The following is a 20,233-nucleotide window of genomic DNA, read 5'->3' as shown; positions in this document are numbered from 1 at the left end:
TGCGGTATGTATGGTGTGTGCATTGTGTATGCGTGGTGTATGTGGTTTGTGTATGGTGTGTGTGTTCCCATCAGAATGATGTTCCTCCCTCCCTCTCTTTTTTTCAGCTGTCTCTCTTTCATTTCTTTCCATTCTTCCTTGCTTTAACTAGTCTACTGTTTTCTCTCCCCATCCCCCTCCTCCCACCCCTCCTCCTCCCTGTCTGTCTGTCAGTCTTTCCCTCTCCTTTCTAATTAACAAAAAACATTTCTGGAGAATCTGCCGTGCACCCAGAAGAAAGGCGTGAGTGAGAGAGCTATGTGAGTGTCCTTCTGTTGACAAACATCCCACCTTCACAGGTGGCAGAGGGTGGTGATACACTCTGAAGAAGGACACCTGCCAAGGGACTCAGGCCTCTTGTGGTTCCAATGCTGGGCTGGGAACACCTGTCACTGCCCAGTCTGGTGGGGCCTCTGCTCCCTAGAGAGACAGCACAAGTGCGGGCTGGGACCTGTATTTATCAACTGTTCCCCTGACCACTGTCCAGTCTGCAGAAATGCTGAGCTCCTGACCTGCCTGCTGGCACCTAGATCCCTGCCCCTACCCTGCCCTGGGAGCACCCCTAGTGGCAGTGTGGACACTGCCTTCACTGCTCGGCCTTCCCTGCTCCCCATGCCAGGCCTTGGCCAGCCTCTGCGCCATGGACCAGTTAGCTCCCTGTTCCTCACAGAGGGATTCGGCCAGGGCATGACCCCCTGTAGATGCTGGGTCCACTGCTGTTTCTGCTTGTTCCCAAGTGGTTGCCCTTCTCAGTCCATCCAGCTGCTCTGGCTGAGAGAATTCGAAACCTTGCTCTTCTCCAGCTGTCATGGCAGTGTTTCCACAATGATGACACCGGCAATTTCTACCTACAGAGATTTTAGAAAATTGTCTAATATGACCTGGAAATGCAGTGAACCAAGCCTAGAAGCTCTGGGTCTGCTTCTGGATTGTTTGTGTCTGTTTATAAAAGTATAATCTACCAAATTGCTATAAATTATAGAAAGGTTAAGAGAGAAGAGAAAAAGTTTCCCTGGATCTCTAAAGAAAACATTAAAGAACCAATCACACTCATTTTTCATCAGGGCCTAATAGAATTACAATGAAAGTGAAAGTGGTAGTTGCTCAGTCGCATCGGACTCTTTGACACCCCATGGACCGTAGCCCACGAGGCTCCTCTGTCCACGGAATTCTCCAGGCAAGAATAATGGAGTGGGTTGCCAGGGTATCTTCCCAACCCAGGGATGGAACCCAGGTCTCCTGAATTGCAGGCAGATTCTTTATCAACTGAGCCACCAGGGAAACCCTCAATATCCTATAGTTATAATCTGCATCATCCCCTCTTATACAAGCAACAGTGTTAGAATAACACTATCAATAACACTGCTGCTCCTAAGTCACTTCAGTCGTGTCCGACTCTTAGCGACCTCATGGACTGCAGCCTACCAGGCTCCTCCGCCCATGGGATTTTCCAGGCAAGAGTACTGGAGTGGGGTGCCATTGCCTTCTCCCAATAACATTGCTACCAATATGCTATTGAAAGCAGGAATTTGTTTCTGCGTTTTTGCTCTCCATTCTTCCTCTATCAATAAAGAGCTGTATACATCTATTTTGTCAGAGCATATACCATTACATACCACTCTCTCTCTCTTTTAACCTGAAAATGGTCTTAATTCAAATGACACTGTGACTTTGATGTTCACCTCCTATTTTTATAGCAATATCTCTCCCTTGTCATTCTGATGGTCTGAAGCTTGTTTTTTGGAAGAAATCACGGAAACTAAATTCTCTGAATTCCTGCATGTTGATAACAGTTGTCTATGATCTTTATATTTGAAATTCACTTTTGCTGCATGAGTCCTAGGCTCATATTTTCTTTCCTCACAAAATCTTAAGTACGTGTACATATTCTCTGCTGGCATAAAGCTTACAGAGTCTGAAAGTGAAAGTGTTAGTCCCTCAGTTGTGTCTTTCCCACCTAGGGATTGAACCCGGCTCTGCTGCATTGCTGGCAGATTTTTTAACCATCTGAGCCACCAGGGAAGCCCAATAAACTAAATCCTATTCCTTCATAAGTCACTTGCTGTTTTGCCTGGATGCCCAAAGATACTTCCTTTTCATTTTTATTTAAAACTCAGCAGTTTTACTAGAATATGTCTTGGTGGTGTGCACTCTGAATTGACATTCTCTGTTATGCCGTGTTTCCCTTCCTTATATTTCAAGTATGTAGAGTTCATATTTCAGGAACATTTGTTTCCTTGAATTGCAGGTTTTAGAACTGTTATCTCATGTCACTTTTATCTTCCGGGACTCCTGTTATCTGCTGGATGCTTTTGGCTGTCCCCAGTATTTGTTCTCTCTCAAACTTATTTGCCTTTCTTCATTAAAAAAATTTTTTTTAATGATTTTCTTCTTTTCAGTTTCCATTTCTCCTAAGGTGTTGTTGGTTATGTTTAGTTCCTCTCATTCCTTTAGACTTTATTTTTTCTTTTATTTCTATTTCTTCCTAATTTTGATTCACATTGTCTCTCACTCTCTAAATGTCTTTAGTTTGTTCTGACATAGTAGGTGACAGCTTTGGTCTGTTTTGTGAGCATACCCCTGTGGTATGCTTTCATTGTCTGCAAGAATGTTATTCTACTTCTTGTTCTTTGTTTTTCTGATAACTTTGCTGACCTTTGACCTCACTTCTTTCCTGATGCTCATTCCTGAACTGATGTCAGCTGTCACAATGCCTTCTGTCGCTGTCATCGGCGGGCTAACGTGTGAGGGCTTGCCTTCTGCAAGTCCCTTGTGCCCAGTGTTATCGGCATGTCTTCCTTTCTGTCTGTCTCTTCTTCAAGTCCTGCAAGTGCTCATTCCCCGAGGGGGTCCCCCTCCATGTGGGGTCTTGTCCTGGAAGAAGCATTGCTCCAGCCCCTCAGGCCTAGAGGAGGAAAAACCCTTCCTGTGTTCAGCTGCTGTTCTCTCTGCACTTTCTGGGGAAACTGATGCTGGTTCCCTGTCTTCAGGACCATCAGGTTCCTCAGTGCTCCTGCTTCTACCTGCACACACACTGATGTCACCTAGGCTGCAGCACTCTGTGGTTCATCCTCACTCCCCTTACATCTAGGGGTGAATGGGGACAGCTTGTCAGACTGTTTTCCCATGAGCTCTGTCTGTGGGTTTTGAATCTGCTACCTACTCATTTAGTTCATAGAGCCTAATGGATAAATGAGATGAGATGGTGAGATAGCATCACTGACTCAACGGACATGAATTTGAGCAAACGCTGGGAGATAGTGAAGGAAAGAGGAGCCTGGTGTGCTGTAGTTCATGGGGTTGCAAAGAGTTGGATACAACTTAGCTACTGAACAATAACAATCATCTGACATCCATTCCAAATCCAAATTTCCCAATCTTTTATTACTTTTTTTTTTTTTTTTTTGCTATTCAGTGCGGGTGGAATGTGGGATCTTAATTCCCTGATGAGGGATCAAACCTATGCCTCCTGAAGTAGAAGTGTGGAGTCCTAACCACTGGACCTCCAGGGAAGTCCCCAAATCTCAAAAAAAAACCATTTTTTTAAGCTAGTTTGTCCCACTCACGACCCAACCCAGGCCATGATCTGCTTTGGCTGCCTTGTTTCCTGTCTGATTTGCAAAGACAGATCCTCCTCCCTTCTGCTGTGATGCTACTTGTTCGTGGAATAAAGACAGTGGGCCATCTGCTCTGTACACTTACTACACCCTGGGTTCACTGCTCACTTTCTGCTGTGTCACATAACAGTTTCGTTTGGTCCCTGTATTTCCTTAGGCTTGTAGTTCTAGGCTTGGCCAGATTTCATATTTTTCCTTTTCTTTCTCAGTGAGAATACTTTGGGGTGACTGATGTCTACCTAATTGCATCATGAAGAGTCCGGTTGTGTTGGTGTTCTGGAGATGTTAAAATTGTTCATCTGGGCATATTTGGAAATACCACAAAATTTTAATTAATAATACCACTTACTGCTTACATATACCAGGCATCTTGCTAACTGCTTTCTCTGTGATTTCTCATATTACATCTCAGTACATTCACTGTGTTCAGATTTGAAAATCGGCCCAGACTTGGTTGTTTGGAAGACTCTGAATCACTGCTCTGAGCTTCTGTTTGCTTGACATAGTGATGCTTGCTCTTGATTTACAGGGTCATTTTGCGGATTATTTGAAGTCATGATGTGTGAGCATTTTGACAAGGAGAACATGGCCAGCTTTACTGTTATAAAAAATTTAAGAAAGAAAATCCCAGATAAACAGTGACTGTGATGTCGTTTCACTTGTTCCGCATCTGTTTCTTGAAAGCGCTGAGCCCCACAGACCACGCAGAGAGCTGCCGAGTGCCAGAGCCGAGAGGAAGCCCGGGAGCTGCGGAGATTTCGCAGCCAGTCCTGCACCGGGCGCAGCCTCGTGCGCCGGAAGCCCAGGTCCTCCCGCGCGCCCCGCCCCCGTGCCTCTACGCCCCGCCCCATGTCCCATACTCCCCGCCCCTACGCCCCGCCCGCCCCTACGCCCCGCCCGCCCCTACGCCCCGCCCGCCCCTACGCCCCGCCCGCCCCTACGCCCCGCCCGCCCCCCCCCTACGCCCCGCCCGCCCCCCCCCTACGCCCCGCCCGCCCCCCCCCTACGCCCCGCCCCCCCCCTACGCCCCGCCCCTGCGCCCGGCCCTCCCGCTCCCCAGCGGCGCTCGGGCCCCGCCCCGCGCGCCAGCAGCCAGACGCCTGCAGCTTGCGGGTCCGGATCCGAGCGAGAGTGTCGCCGCGGGCAGGTCTCGACACGCTGCCCTTGGAGGCCGAGTGAAGGAGGCGCACCGAGCGCGCGGTGGAGCCCGCGATCCGAGGTCGGCGCGGGGCTGGGCCTCCGGGACCCCGGGTCTGCCCATCGGCCCGGGGAGCAGGTTGCGCGCCGCGCTTTTGTGCTTCCGTTCGTTGCTGTTCCGGCTCTGCGAGCTGCGGCCCCCACGCAGGTTAGTCAGTACATGAAATATTCTGCTCCCGGTGATGGACGGCAGCTACTACTCCTTTGGTGTTGGGCCACACAGAAAGATGTTGTATATGCGCTTTTTATGCAAATATTTAGCTTAAGTAACTGTTCTTGACCAATCACGTAATGTGGGTCATCAGCTGTTAGATTATCAGCGCATTTTACTTCCCTCCTGGCTCAGGCTCCTCGGTGTCGGGGGTGGGGGTGGGGGGGTGGCAGCCGCTGTGCCCTCCAGAAAGTGATGCATTTTCCGCTTTAGTAATACTTGACGAAAGATTATTCAGCCATAAAACACACGTTTGTGTTTTATTTCAGGTAAAGGCGCTCTGATTTGGGGAAGCACAAGTCGACCTTTAAACGAGTTTCATTCTTTAAAAGGTGAGAAAATGAAAAAGAAAAAAAGAAATGAGAAAAATGACTCAGTGATATTCCCTAAATCCAACTTCTGGAGACTTTTCCTTTTTTTAAATATAAAAGTAGTGAATTTAAATCAGAAAGAAAGCCTTTGTTATAGGATATTGTTAACTTATAGGCTCCTCTGTGTGCATGTGTTTGTCTTCTTTTAAAAAAAATTGTGCAAAACCTCCATCAGTTCAGTTCAGTTGCTCAGTCGTGTCTGACTCTTTGCGGCCCCATGGACTGCACCGTGCCAGGCCTCTCTGTCCATCACCAACTCCCGGAGCTTACTCAAACTCATGTCCATTGAGTCAGTGATGCCATCTAACCGGCCATCTCATCCTCTGTGGTCCCCTTCTCCTCCCGCCTTCAATCTTTCCCAGCATCAGGGTCTTTTCAAAGGAGTCGGTTCTTCGCATCAGGTAGCCAAAGTATTGGAGTTTCAACTTCAACGTCAGTCCTTCCAATGAATATTCAGAACTGAGTTCCTTTAGGATGGACTGGTTGGATCTCCTTGCAGTCCAAGGGACTCTCAAGAGTCTTCCCCAACACCACAGTTCAAAGGCATCAATTCTTTGGTGCTCAGCTTTCTTTATAGTCCAACTCTTACATCCATACATGACTACTGGAAAAACCATAGCTTTGACTAGATGGACCTTTGTTGGCAAAGTAATGTCTCTGCTTTTTAATATGCTGTCTAGGTTGGTCATAACTTTTCTTCTAAGGAGCAAGCGTCTTTTAATTTCATGGCTGGAGTCACCATCTGTAGTGATTTTGGAGCCCCAAAAATAAAGTGTCTTACTGTTTCCACCATTTGCCCATCTATTTGCCATGAAGTCATAGGACCAGATGCCATGATCTTAGTTTTCTGAATGTTTTAAGCCAACTTTTTCACTCTCCTCTTTCACTTTCATCAAGAGGCTCTTTAGTTCTTCTTCACTTTCTGCCATAAGGGTGGTGTCATCTGCATATCTGAGGTTATTGATATTTCTCCTTGCAATCTTGATTCCAGCTTGTACTTCGTTTAGTCCAGCATTTTTCATGATGTACTCTGCATAAAAATAAGGGTGACAATATACAGCTTTGAAGTACTCACTTCTAGATTTGGAACCAGTCCATTGTTCCATGTCCAGTTCTAACTGTTGCTTCTTGGCCTGCATACGGATTTCTCAAGAGGCAGATCAGGTGGTCTGGTATCTCCTAAGTTTTGCCATTTTTAAGTGTACAGTTCAGTGGCTTTTAGTACATTCACATTGTTCTGCAACCATTACTCCATCCATTTCCAGAGCTTTTTCCTCTTCCCAGATAGAAACTCCACATCCATTAAGTAATAACTCTCCGTCCTCCCCATCCCATGCCCTGGCATCCACCGTCCCACTTCTGTATCTATGGGACTGACTGCTGTAGGGCCCTCATGTACCTGGCCCTCATGAAGCGTTTGTTGTTTGTGACTGGCTTATTTCTCTCAGCATACTATCCTCAGGGCTCATCCACGTTATGGTCTGGGTCAGAATTTCTTTCCTTTTTTAAGGGCTGAATGATACTCCATTAATAATTACAAGTTTATGCAACATTTTGTTTATCCATGATTCATCTGTCACTGGACCCTTGGGTAGCTTCCACATTTTGGCTCTTGTGAACTGTGCTATTGTGAACGTGGGATAAAAATATCTGAGTCTCTGCTTTCAGGACATTTGCGTGTCTTAAGAGTTATTACTTAATGGATGTGGAGTTTCCATCTGGAAATGGATGGAGGTGATGTTTGCAGAACGATGTGAATATACTGAAAGCCACTGTGTACCCAGAAGTGTGTTTGCTGAATCATATGGTAGTTCTACTTGTAATTTTTTTTGGGAGCCACCATACTGTTTTCCCCAGTAGTGGGAGCCTGTGTGGCAGCCTGTATGGCTCTCCTGCTGGGTTAAATTTGATGAGCTTAGTAAAACTGACAAATTGAACATGGAGACAGAAAAGAATAACATTTTATTAATTTTGCCTTTTGAGCCCAAACCTGCTAACTCAAAGGAAACCTAATATTGACAGAATGATTCATCATTTATCACAAGAAGGCAACACACAGAATATAGCCTTTATCCTAACCTCCCTCTTCCTCCTTTTACAGACTGGTGATACAGATGGATAAGCACGTCTTTTCCACATGTTTGTCAAGTAGACAGGAGGGGTCAGTGGCATCTGGGCCCAGGCAGCTTTGAGGAGGGACCAGACATCCCCACCACCCAGGTTAGTCTAGAAAAGGACATATTTTCTCTGCATTCGTCTCTGAGCGCCTGGACGTGAAGGGGACGGTAGTACTTCGTGGTTAAGTAACACAGTAGTGGCTGTGTTACAGAAGAGGGACCCTTCACAGGCCTGAGGGTGGGCTCTTATCTAACACTCAGAAGTGAATTGTCTGAGGAGACAGTAAGAGTCAGGCTTATGCCCCGAGGCTGTGATGAAGGCTGATGAAGCAGATACTGATGAAGCAGAAGGCTTTACTGGGAAGGGTCACCCGGCGGGAGAACAGTGGAGTCAGGGAACCCAGGAGACCTGCTCCGCCGTGTGCTCCCAGTCTCAGGGTTTATGGTGATGGGTTGGTTTTCTGGGTCGTCAGTGGACAGTCATCTTGTTTGGCCCATGTTAAGTCCAATTCCCGATGCTGAGGGCATCTCAGACAAGGCTCATCTCAGCTCAAGGGCTTCTGGGAGGTTGGAATGTATTATGGGCTGGCATCTCCTCCCTCCTTTTGGCCCCTCCCAAATTCTTCCTTATCCTTATTGGTACCTTCTGTTGTGAGATAATTCATACAAGCGGTCACTGTTCTGCCTGGCCAGGTGGGCGGCTTCAGTTATTGGTTCCTGAACCTCTGTGAGGATCTTACGTCATTGGTTTTGTTACGGTTGAGATAAAACATGAGGTTTACTTTCAGTGAGTCAAGGATCTGGGGCTTCAGGTGTGAAACGTGAGAAGTGCTACGCAGTGAATGGTGGAAAAGTGGGGTCAGCCCTGCGGCCACAGCTCCTAGGCCCTCTGGTCACTGGCCTTTCCCTGGACCCGCTGGTTCCTCTTACCAAGCTGGAGGGACTCTCTTAGGGTGTGAGCCTGACTCTTATCTCATTCTGATAAGCCTGCCTCATGGGAATGAAATAAAATTCATAGTTGATGGCAAGATGAGGAAAACCTCAAAATAAAAATTTTCTCTGCCCATTTGGGCCTCCTCCCCCCCTTAGTGCACACTCTGCACCTGCACTGACCAGCCCTCCTGAGAGAGGGGGCTTCCATCGCCTCCTTTAGGGGGCCTGGTGACCCACCACCCACCAGTTGTACGTGCAGGTCTGCCTTGTTCAAACTGTCAATGAGACATCTGATGCATGACCCCTTGCTCAGAAGCAAAAGACTGACTCCCAGGCTGGCTCCAATAAAATTCTCCATTTCTTTCTTGGACGAACTGTTAGTTAATTTTCCCATCAACAATAGAAAGGCTTTTTTTTTTTTTTTTAAAAAAGCACTTTTGTGAACATTCTGTCAGTGTCCGAAGCAGCAGTGGGGGGTGGGTGCTGTGACCCTGTGAGGCCCAGGGGGTCAGAGACTCACTGAGGACCCCAAGCGGAGCTGCAGTCAGTTCTCACAGGTCAGTGCATCTCTCTCTGTGTGGTGGAGGGTGAAGCGCGAAGAGGACTTGAAGACCGCTCGGTCTTGCTCTTTCCAGCACTGCTGGCCGCAGGGCAGTGACTGGGCATCCATGGCCACAGGTTCCTTCCAGCTGGGCCAGGAGGTGGTGAGGCTGACTGTAAGCTCCGTGAGAGCAGGGAGCTGTCAGAAGCAGCTGTGGTGGGAGTGACGTCCAGGCCCCTAGTGTGGGGTTTGGAGTTGAGCCCAGCCCCGTTCTACTACCCCATCAGCCCTGGAAACACTGCCTTCACTTCAGAAGGTGAAGAGGGTGAGCTGTGGCCGATGTTGAAGACGGTGAGGGGAACTCGACTTTGATGGAAAATACAGTGAGTTTTGGAAGGAGGAAGAGCCGTTTCCAGGATTTGAGGAAAAGGAATTCTGTTGGAAGGATTCTGTGTCAGAAGTTGTCAAGTATGGTTTCACTCTTATGGGGAGTTCTGTGTATTTTTCAGTGATCACACTGTAGCAGGGTCACGTGGCCTTAGGGTGTTCTTGAGAAAAAATGTCTCAGTACCAGCAGGCTGGCCTGCTGCCCCTCCTTCCTCCTTTTCTCCCTCCTTTCCTCTAGGTCCTCTGGCTGAAGGGCTCTTTATGGAGGAGAGAAAAGGGAGCCTGGGGAAGGGCGGGGCCCTGGGTCCTTATCTAAGCTGACAGCTGTGGGCGGTGCCCAGTGGCAAACCCTGTGTCCCCCATCTCGTGTCCCCCTAGTCCTGTGTCCCCCCCTCTCCTGTGTCCCACCCCGCTCTTGTGTCCACTGCCCAGCTGAGCAGCTGGAGTGTCGCCTCTCTGTACTCCAAGGTCTCTGTCCCCACCACGCCTGCCGGGAGCAGGATTCCATGACGGAGCAGTGGGCGTGGAGGAGCCACTTGACTTGTCTTTCAGGCTTCCTCACTGGGAAGCTTGGAAGCACCAGAGCAGAGGCCACAGGGATGGGCTCCCTCCCTCCCAGTTCTTGCGGGACATCAGGTTGTCGCAAGTTTCAGCTGCTGCTGGATCTTAGCTTTCAGGATTGTAGGGTATTCTAGGCCTTTTGAGAGAAGATAGGCAGTGAGAGCAGATGCCTTTCATTTATTTTTTTCTTTGCCCTGTTTTTTTTTTAAATTAATTTATTTTTTAATTGAGGGATAATTGCTTTACAGAATTTTGTTGTTTTCTGTCAAACCTCAGCATGAATCAGCCATAGATGTACATATATCCCCTCCCTTTTGAACCTTCCTTCCATCTCTCTCCCCATCCCACCCCTCTAGGTTGATACAGAGCCTCTGTTTGAGTTTCCTGAGATGTGCAGCAAATTCCTGTTGGCTGCCCTGTTTGTTTTTAGGTGAAGTTGTACAGTTTTCTGTGTCTTGGTGGGTGTGTGTTATGAGCACTGCTGTGGAGCAGTCTGGGCTTTTACTGGTGCAGGGGGACTGTTCCGCAAGCTGGACTTAGCGGAGATTGTTTTAGGCCCTAAAACAATGTGTCCTGGTCCCTTTGGTGTCAACCAGATGCAGGTTCCTAGATCATCCTGGAAAATCGCCTCCTCCAGAAAGGGTTTTCTGCATTTATTGGCTCAGTTAGGACCCGTGGTCAGTGTCTCCACAGCCCAGCCCCCCCACCCCCCAGGCTTCTGGGGCGTCTCCCATGTCTGAGCTCTCTGTGGCCCCCAGGTCACCACGTGCAGGATCCTTGTCTTGACCATCAGTGTAGGACCCTTCCATGGAGGACTGGCTCTCAGAGGCCCCCTTGTGTTGGCCTTCACTTCAGATGTGTCAAAAGTGGATACAAAGCTCATCTACAATGAAGGCGAATCTTAATGTTTAAAGGCTCCTGAAGAGCAACCACTGCACATGAATGTTTCATGAAGGAGGGTCATCCAGAGTGTAAGGCTGATGTGCAGGTGAAAAATCATGTTTGTGGACATGTGTGTAATCCTAACACAGAATTCATGGCTGTTGCTCTGTCCAACCCCGACTCTGAGCCAGCGAGGGGGCACCTCGCCTGTGAACATCCACTTCTTTTGTGGAAAACCTGTGTAGAGAAGTGGTGAATTCACACCAAAGGCAACACCCTATAGGGGGCTACATACAGCCTGTTGATTTTTGTGGAGGTGGGTGGTGGGGAATCCTGGAATTGGCACTTGCTTGTTAATTGTTGACTTTTCCTGTTTTTTTTTCTCTGACCTTAACAAACACCCTTTCATCAAACGACTTTTGTCGCGCAGTCCTGTCTGACTCTGCGACCTTGTGGACTGTAGCCTGCAAGGCTCCTCTGTCCATGGAATTCTCTAGGCAAGAATACTAGAGTGGGTTGCGATTCTCTTCTCCAGGGGATCTTCCCAACCCAGGGATGGAACCCAGGTCTCTTGCATTGCAGGTGGAGTCTTTACCGTCTGAGCCACCAGGGAAACCAAATGTCATTAAAATAGTGATGAAACTGTCATCTTGTTGGGAGAACCATTCTAATAGCTCCTCTGGCCCTTGTAGATATAGAGACCTCGTACGGAGCCATGACAGGTTGTCCTTGTGAAAGTACAGGACAGTGGGTCTGGGAAGGTTACAGGCTCTGAAAGTCATTGGTTCTTAGTGGTGGTGCCTGATGGTGGCTCCTCAAGGGAGACACATAACCTGGTCCTTCTCTTCCCTGCAGGTACACAGCGGAGACGCGGACACCACCGCACCCGGCCAGAAGCCTGGCTTCCTCGTGGAAAGTCTCTGGCTGCCAGCACCCCTGGGCAGGGATATGGCCTCAAGCCAGCTAGGGGCCAGGGGGCAGTGCCTCCGTTTGCTGAAGACGAGGGGCATCTTGCTGCTGAAGCTCTCGGCCGCCATCTTGGCCGTGCTTGTCTTCTGTGAATTTCTGATCTACTACCTCGTTATCTTCCGGTGCAGCTGGCCCGAGCTGAAAACCCCTGAAGGTGCTGGCACCCTTGGGGCTCCCAAGGCCCCTGAGCCTGTGCTCAGGGCCATGTTCTTGGCTGACACCCACCTGCTTGGGGCCGTAAGAGGCCACTGGCTGGACAAATTACGGAGGTAACTTGGGCCAAATTCAGTTTTCTGCAGGTCTGTAGGCCTCTTCCCACAGGTGGGGTCTCACGGTCCCCCATGTATTTCTGTCTCCACCACCTCAAGGGCCCGTGGGCACTGGGTCGCTTCCACCCTTTGACCTTTGTGGGTGATGCCACCAGAGGGTTGATGGGGGCACCTCCTGCCCCGGTGGCCCTGTCTCTGACCCCTTTTGTCACCCTGGCTGCACTTGTGCCTCCCTGAATAAGCCTTCACTCCTGGGGTGGGTGGAGCGTCCTGGGGCACCGGGATATCCCCGGGCGGGGGTGGGGGAGGCCAGACAGATGAAGGCAGGGCTACTGTATTTCCTCTCGGAGCTTTAAACCCCGGGAGGTGTGAGGTAAACAAGAACCGGAACACACCACCCCTCCTTTCCTCTTGGCCTCCAGGGAGTGGCAGATGGAGCGAGCCTTCCAGACAGCGGTATGGCTGCTGCAGCCGGAAGTTGTCTTCATTCTGGGGGACATCTTCGATGAGGGGAAGTGGAGCTCCCCCGAGGTGGGCATGCGCCCCAATGCCTGGGGCTGCACTGAGGTTCAGGGAGCCCAGGGCGTGCGGAGTCCTGGCGCTGGGCGCTGGGGCTCCAGTGTCCGCAGTCGTAGGCTCCATGTCCCCGCCGGTTCTGGGTCCTGTTTGTGTAAGAGAAGTCTGTGAAGGTTGGCAGATGCTTCCCACGACCTTCTCAGAAGGGAAGGTCCGCAGGAGGGAAGCATCTGGGTCGTCCCCAGAGTTTAGGATGCACGCTGAAGTGTGGTTTATGAGGCTGGGCTGCCTATGAGGTCATGGTCTTCTTCTAAGGGAGGTGGGGGGTTGCTGGTGGGAGGTCTCTCTGCCCTCAGGGGTGAGATCAGGTGCTGTGAGCTTTCCAGGAACCAGAGGGCAAGGCTGTTCTCACCTTGGCTGGCAGAACGCTTGGCTTACTGCATTCTTGGGATTAATGGTGGAAAGAAAAGCACCATTCTTGCTGCTTAGTTAAAAATGTTCAGTCACTGATGGTTTGAAAAGTGAAAGTGAAAGTTGCTCAGTCATGTCCAACTCTTTGCAACCCCATGGACTATACAGTCCATGAAATTCTCCAGGCCAGAATACTGGAGTGGGTTGCCTTTCCCTTCTCCAGGGGATCTTCTCAACCCAGGGATCGAACCCAGGTCTCCCACATTGCAGGCAGATTCTTTACCAGCTGAGCCACAAAGGAAGCCCAAGAACACTGGAGTGGGTAGCCTATCCCTTCTCCAGTGGATCTTCCCAACCCAGGAATTGAACCAGGGTCTCCTTCATTGCAGGTGGATTCTTTACCAGCTGAGCTATCAGGGAAGCCTGATAGTTTTGGAAGATACTTGAAAAAAAATTTCAATTAATTAAAAAAAAATATCTTCCAGATGGTTTTGGAAGATATTTTTTTAAAATTAATTGAAATTTACTGGAACACTTCAAATGGTGTACAAAGAAAGTCCAGATCTGATGGGAACCCGTTTGTGGGGTTGCAGTGTTGATTGTTGTTCTTCCATCACTAAGTTTTGCCCGACTCTGTGACCCATGGACTGCAGCACATTATGTTTCCCTGTCCTTCACCATCTCCCAGAGTTTGATCAAACTCATGTCCATTGAGTCGGTGATGCCATCCAACCATCTCATCCTCTGTTGCCCCCTTCTCCTTCTGCCCCAAGTCATTGGTTTCATCTAGTCCAGAACTAATTGTGAAACCATGGAAACGCTGTGTGTAAAAAGCAACTGGTTGTAGAGTGAGCTTGGATATAAATGCTGCTTTAGAAAATTAAGGGGAACATGTTATATTTTTCTAATTTTATGTTATTCTAACTCTAAGTATTATTTGTTAAAGTCTTTGTAAAGTACTGAAGGAATCTGTCCAGTTTATTTCCATAGGTTGGGCCAAATTTAAGACTTTAGGACAAAGTTGACTACTGTTCAGCTAGGTATCATCCAGCCTAGTGTGTTTGTCCAGTTTTTTAGGCTTCATAAAAATAAGGACTGAAACATCATCTCAGGCTTAAATAGTAAAGTCAGAAAAGCCTGGAGAGACCTTTTGGTGTCTGTCTTTCCCACACATTTTGTTGGTCCCCACCCCCCTACCCAGCCCCAGGGAGTGTAACCCTGAGGGAGGCACTGGTCCTCATTCCGGGGGGGCCCACCCTGAGCTAGATGTTTCTGCAGCCATTTTTAGGACATGTCCTGATCTGAGGGGATCCTCAGCCTGGGGTCTGTGCATGGCTGTCAGGCGACATTGAAGTAGCAGGTGTGTGAAGAGGATGGTTTGGGGAGATAAACTGTTTCATCAAACTTGGCACCCAGGTTAAATACTTAGGTTAGTCTTGGGAAAAGAATGGTAGAAATACTGCACATTGGCTTTATGGACATCTGATCCCGGCAAGGAGTGACCTTCCCACCCTACAGCCTGGCAGGGCGGTTCCCTGGGCTGAACTGTGTGCTTCTCTCTGCAGGCCTGGGCGGACGATGTGGGGCGCTTCTGGAAGGTGTTCCGACACCCGCCCCACGTGCAGCTGCGGGCCGTGGCTGGCAACCACGACATCGGCTTCCACTACCAGTGAGTGGTCAGCAGAGGCGCCTTCCCCCTGCCCAGCCCAGGGGGGCCTTGTCTGTGGGGTCAGGTTCTGGGGGCTCCTGCACATCACTCACCAGCCCTACCACCTAGCTGAATGTGCCTAAGAGTGGTTCTCACTTGAACTTAATGTTTTGTGACCAGTTTTCTTGGGAATCAGAAAACAAGACGGTTTGGGCTTTAATAGCTGATGTTTACATGGCGCCGGCCTGTTGTGAGCACAGCGCTTCCATACATTCAATCTTTTTCTTTACCTGTTATTTTTATTGCTTTACCCACTCTACCAGTGAGGGAGCTGGAGCTCTGGGGATGAAGTTGATCACCCTGGGCCCCAGACTCCGGACTCCAGGCCCCAGGTCGGACAGTGGTGGCAGCACCCTGCTTACCCAGGGCAAGTGGGAGCTCAGAACCAACATGCTGGTTGGGCCTTCAGGTCCTGGATGTTATTTTTCCTGTGTTCTTGATAATTCTTAGGATGTTTTAAGAATGACTTGTTCTGAAAAACATTTCTTTTCACAATTGAATATAGGATGGACACATACAGAATAAAACGATTTGAGAAAGTTTTCAACCCTGAAAGGCTGTTTTCTTGGAAAGGAATTAAGTGAGTATTATCTGTGAATTCTTAACGAAGACCCCTAGAATGTGACTTAAAGTGTAAACACGATGATTGTCTTCCAGATCATGGGGTTAATCGACTCCTGGCTTCTGAATTCTTTAGACGCCAGGCACCTCTTTGTGGCCAGTGGACATGTGTGCAGGACACGATGGCACATTTAACGGGTCTGTGACGATGTCCTTGAGGGAGGAGGTGCCAGGGCACCTCAGCTGACCTGCTGTCATCTGGGTTTGGGCTCCTTGGCCCAGTTAGCTTTGCAGGCCCCTCTCCCCGCCTACCCCCCACCCCCACCCCACCTGGCCTGGTCTTAGGCTCTGATGTCTTATTTCACGTCACCCCCACAGGAAGCCAGGGCTGTGGGTGGCCGTCATCTCCCCACTTTATATCCCAGGCCCAGGGACACAAGGTCAGGTGCTGAGTGTAGTGGTTACCTGGGGCCTTTTACTAGTTCAGGGTGGAAAAGCCTTTCCTGTCTTGGATTCGACTCCCAGAGATGCTGTCTTGTCCTCTTAGCATCATCTGTACCTGCATGCACAGTGCAACAGGACTGGAATCTCTTCTCTGTGGGGTGCAGCTTCCGGGTCCCAGAGCACAGGGGCCCACAGACAGCGCCAGTGCCCATGGCTTGACCTCCTGTCTCTCCGCAGTTTCGTGATGGTCAACAGTGTTGCGCTGGAAGGGGACGGCTGTGACATCTGCTCCAGGGCAGAGGCTGAGCTCCTGGAAATCTCTCACTGGCTGAACTGCTCTCGGGAGGTAGGACACCCCTCAACCCCTGCCCCACTCTAGGGGCACGGCCATCCCCGCTTCCCCCTCCCTCCCACCATCCAGTGTCCAGTGAGTGAAGAGCCCGGCCTCTGACCTGTAGGAGCATAGCCCCCGTGGGTGTGGAGACAGGCAGCGGCTGCCGGCCTCAGCCCCCATCCTGCTACAGGTGAGGGGACCCCACCCGGCGGCCTGCGAGTGTGTGGGGGAAGCGCTGGGTCTCACGGTCCCCTGACCCATCTCTGGTCTCGACAGCACTTCCCGCTTTACCGGAGAAATGATGCCAACTGCTCCGGGGAGGACGCAGCACCCCCCGACGAGAAGTACACCCCCTTCAAGGAGCGCTATGACGTGCTGTCCTGGGAGGTCTCGAGGAAGGTGTGCGGGGATGTGGGGATGTGGGGATGCAGGGATGCAGGGTGGGGCAGGTGGCGCTTACACAGGCATTTCATCTTCCGCCCTAGGAAACCCACTCCTAAGATCTGAGTGATGATAGTCTCAGCTCTTGTTTATTCTGTTTCCCACCAACATGTATCCAGGACAGTGAATGAAACTAAAGAGTGGAGTCTTAAGACTTAATTAGAATGTCCTTCCTAAATATATACATACAAATATTTATATACTGTATGGTATATATAATATATAAAACAAAATATACATTTGTGAAATGGATTTATTAAAATATTTATAAAAAAGAAAATATAAAAGTTAAAACCATGCAATCTGGGATGGAAAAATAGATTCTCCCTGAGAGCCTGGGCTTACTTTTGATGGAGTCTGAAAAGACTGAAGGACTTGAGGGTGGAGGGAGCTGCTGGGGGTGTGTGTCCCCAGGCCCCGGCGACCTCTCACTGCCTCCACTCCCACCACAGCTGCTGTGGTGGCTGCGGCCGCGCCTGATCCTCAGCGGCCACACGCACAGCGCCTGCGAGGTCCAGCACAGGGCAGGCGTCCTGGAGGTCAGTGTGCCATCTTTCAGTTGGAGGAACAGAAACAACCCCAGTTTCATCATGGTATGTGAATGTTTATTTTCGTCTCAAAGCTTCCACAGTATTTAAATCAGCACAGTGATCACCTACTGAATTGCAGCATGAATTGCCGCAATCTGTGAAAACATACAGAAGCTGTAACCACACCCCTCCCAGCACACCCAGCAGCGTGAACCCCTCTCTTGGGGACAGTTGTTTCTGGTGGGGTGGTGAGGGGACCATCTCACAGTGTCTCGTCCGGCAAGGACAGCAGTGCCCCGGGAGCTCTGCCTTCTATTTTCTAAGGAGACAGGGTCATCCTGTCTTATTTTCCACACACGCCTATTTGTGCTGACAGACAGATGCTGCGGGTCTTGCACGTTTGTCAGGGACGTTAGTAACGACCTAAAGCTTCAGTTCCTTTCTTTGAGCCCTGAGTCCATGTCCAGGACTTATAGTGCTTTCACATCAGGAGTTTTTACTTAATAACAGGATGGGGAAAACCTTCTGCTTTCAAATTCAAAGTAAATGAATGTTCCCCTCTGTCATTCCACAGAGCAAAAATGTCTACCCCCCCCAAAAAAAAGGCCATTGAAATGCCCCACACGCATGCATTTCTAGGTGATAGGTTGCTTACTTCAGCATCAAGTGGTATGAAAAACAGCCGTGTCCTGTTTTTTCCTGGATGACCACTGATCTAAGTCTCCAGGCCTTTCTGAATCCTCTCCTGCATGGCCTCTGGGTTTAGAGGACCTCCCCACCCTGTATTAGGTGCTAGATTCAGTGCGGGATTAGCTCCCGGGCCATGTGCACTCAGCCCCTGAGACCCAGCATGTGGGATGGGGGCAGTGTGGCCTGCAGTGTCCTTGGTCTCAGGTTCATCGGGCCCAGCGGCTCACTCCCTTGGTCTTGTCTGCGGGTTGGTGCCATCCATGCAGTGATGGTCTTGCTTTCTCCCCAGGGCAGCGTCACGCCCATGGACTATGCCCTTGCCAAGTGCTACCTGCCGCGCGAGGACATGGTTCTGACCACGTATTGTGTGGCAGCTGGGTGCCTCATGCTCATCACGTTAATCCCCACTGGGCTTGTGTCTGCACCTTTTCATTTTGGTCAGAGGGTGCTCAGAAAATTTAAGACCATGTGAGTTAGCAGCAGACTTTTGCTCTTAGCCGTAGTGTCCCAAAGCCAAAGAAAATAAACTTTGGGGGGTGCTCATGGACGCTGAGACTATAGTGGGCCGTAAGCACCACTCCTGGGCTCCGGATCACTTGTGTCAGGCCCTGCAGGATCAGTGCTGCTCCCAAGCTGCAAAAATGGGACCTGTCTCTACATCGGGTCTGTCTGCTTGTTTATCAATGTGTGTGTTATCAGAGACTCTGTACAGTGTGCAGAAGCTGCGTGTGATCACTGGCATGCACTGGACAGCCTCCCTTTCCCAGGACTCTTCCCCAGAACGGAGGGCCAGCTGTACACATATGTGGGGTCTGCGTCTGTCCTCCTGTGAATGTTCTCAAGTTTCTGTTTTATAAAGTTGTGTGCTTAAAATAAAATACAGATGGTACAAGCAAGAATATATTGTTCTCGCAGACTTCTTTATTTCTGTGCTAAATTAATGGAATCAGATTTTTAGATGAGTGTAATTTCCTCTCCAAGTTGTTAAATCTGAATTGAATGCCTGTCAGTAGAAAGTCGAAAAAATGGACCAGGAAGAGGCTTTTGGTATTTAAAATAAATATGCTGTGGTAATTTTAAGCCTCATAAAATCTGTGTGTGTGTGTGTGTTTTAGAGAATCTAGCTCTTCAATCAGACTTATCTAAATAGGAAGTTTAGTTACAGGGGAATTGTTGAATTATAATTCATATAAAAATACAGTTTTATTCTTTTGGGTATATATTAGGGCTGTAGCTCTTAAGATTCTTTTCATGTTGTACTGTGAAAATGCAATGAAAACTGAAGATTGTTTCCCCTTTGTAAGTCTCTGTTCATCTGAGAGTTTAATGGAACAATCAAGGATGGCAGGAGCCCAAATTCAGTGATAATGATTCAAAATATGTGATGGTGCACTGTATGTAAAGCTGTCATCCTTTATTTCATGGAAAACTAGTGTAAATGTGGATGAGTTTATAAAAGATAGTAAGATGCTGCTTTAGAGAGTAAACTTTAAAACATTAAAGACCATAAAGACGAAATGGAAGTTAATGTCAGCATCCATGTTGTTAGGATATGACCTCAGACAGTTTTAACAGGTTATCCTTGACCTGAGAGCACCAGCCTTGGGGTGGTGGACAGATAAGGCTGGCTTTTGAGGTCTTGTGCTCGATGGCGCTCACAAGGCTGCATTTGCAGATCTTTCAGGGTTGAGGAACAGCTGTATTCGTGTTTCAAATAAAGGTTTTGTTGTGTTTCTTCTTCAAAAGGCAAATCAGAGTCTGTCCTTTGACTTCCCCAGGCCAGACACAGCCTGAAACCCTTGTATTTTCCTTGCTATTTATGATGGGACCTGTGCTCAAGGAAGTAGTTCAGAAACTTTGACTAAGGGAACAGGTGGCATTGAAAAAGTCTTTAAATAGCCAGATAATGGAGAAACATGTTTTTTGGATAGAAAAGTGTCCCTGGTTCCCTGAAAGAGGCTTGTGGGCATGGCATTCTGTGAGAGGTGGAGGATTACTGTGTGTCACTTACAAATATTTATATAAACATATATACACGTATCTATTGATCAGTGAGTATTATAAAGAGTACCAGCCTGATAAACCCCTAAACTCTACATACACCATATGTTCTCGTCCTCAAAGCAAGTGCAGTGATGAGGATGACTGTTCAGCACAACAGAAACGCGTTTCTTTACAGGGACAGCCACAGTCAAGGCACAAAGATCTATAGGGATTTTCCTTGAGTAGTTAGTTATCAAAATAATATTACATCTTGTGGTCTGTACAGTGTAATAAACCAGCAATAAAACAGCAACAGGAAGAACCTATTAAAGGAGGCGCTGCCACAGCAGTGGAGTCTGGGGGACCACAGTGGATGGGACTCATGTGAACTGGTGAACGTGGCCCCAGTGAGTGGGGGCTTTCTGCTGACACGTGGAAGGTCAAGGGGCTTCAGCAACAATGCTGAAGCTGGCCTCCCCTGTAGACGGAACTGAACCCCACTGCGGCTCAGGGTCTCCCCC

At 49.0% G+C, this 20,233-nt stretch overlaps 1 protein-coding gene across 3 annotated transcripts; it reads left to right on the top strand.

Annotated features, from left to right (window-relative positions):
* The first annotated feature begins 4,740 nt into the window (after window positions 1–4,740).
* MPPE1 (metallophosphoesterase 1) lies at window positions 4,741–18,628 on the top strand. Of its 3 annotated transcripts, XM_055559349.1 has the most exons (12): window positions 4,741–5,001; window positions 5,334–5,396; window positions 7,537–7,655; window positions 11,712–12,094; window positions 12,517–12,625; window positions 14,587–14,690; window positions 15,235–15,309; window positions 15,972–16,080; window positions 16,193–16,258; window positions 16,345–16,467; window positions 16,962–17,102; window positions 18,019–18,628. In XM_055559349.1, the coding sequence occupies exons 4-12, from the start codon at window positions 11,805–11,807 to the stop codon at window positions 18,199–18,201; spliced, it is 1,200 nt and encodes a 399-aa protein (XP_055415324.1). In that variant the 5' UTR covers window positions 4,741–5,001; window positions 5,334–5,396; window positions 7,537–7,655; window positions 11,712–11,804; the 3' UTR covers window positions 18,202–18,628. The 3 variants fall into 3 exon arrangements, with proteins under 3 accessions (XP_055415324.1, XP_055415325.1, XP_055415326.1); XM_055559350.1 differs by lacking the exon at window positions 7,537–7,655; XM_055559351.1 differs by lacking the exon at window positions 16,193–16,258.
* The last annotated feature ends 1,605 nt before the right edge of the window (window positions 18,629–20,233 follow it).

Source organism: Bubalus kerabau, chromosome 21 (assembly GCF_029407905.1).
Source record: "Bubalus kerabau isolate K-KA32 ecotype Philippines breed swamp buffalo chromosome 21, PCC_UOA_SB_1v2, whole genome shotgun sequence".
Classification (NCBI taxonomy): Eukaryota; Metazoa; Chordata; class Mammalia; order Artiodactyla; family Bovidae; genus Bubalus; species Bubalus kerabau.
This window is presented reverse-complemented; position numbering and strand designations above follow the sequence as displayed.

What these genes read in the sequence shown, in the direction of transcription:
- MPPE1 (XM_055559350.1), top strand. Translation starts at nt 11,805, where the DNA reads ATGGCCTCAAGCCAGCTAGGGGCCAGGGGGCAGTGCCTCCGTTTGCTG. An exon ending in TGGCTGGACAAATTACGGAG is followed by an intron (nt 12,095 to 12,516) that starts GTAACTTGGGCC and finishes CTTGGCCTCCAG; the next exon opens with GGAGTGGCAGATGGAGCGAG. An exon ending in GGCTGAACTGCTCTCGGGAG is followed by an intron (nt 16,081 to 16,192) that starts GTAGGACACCCC and finishes TCTGACCTGTAG; the next exon opens with GAGCATAGCCCCCGTGGGTG.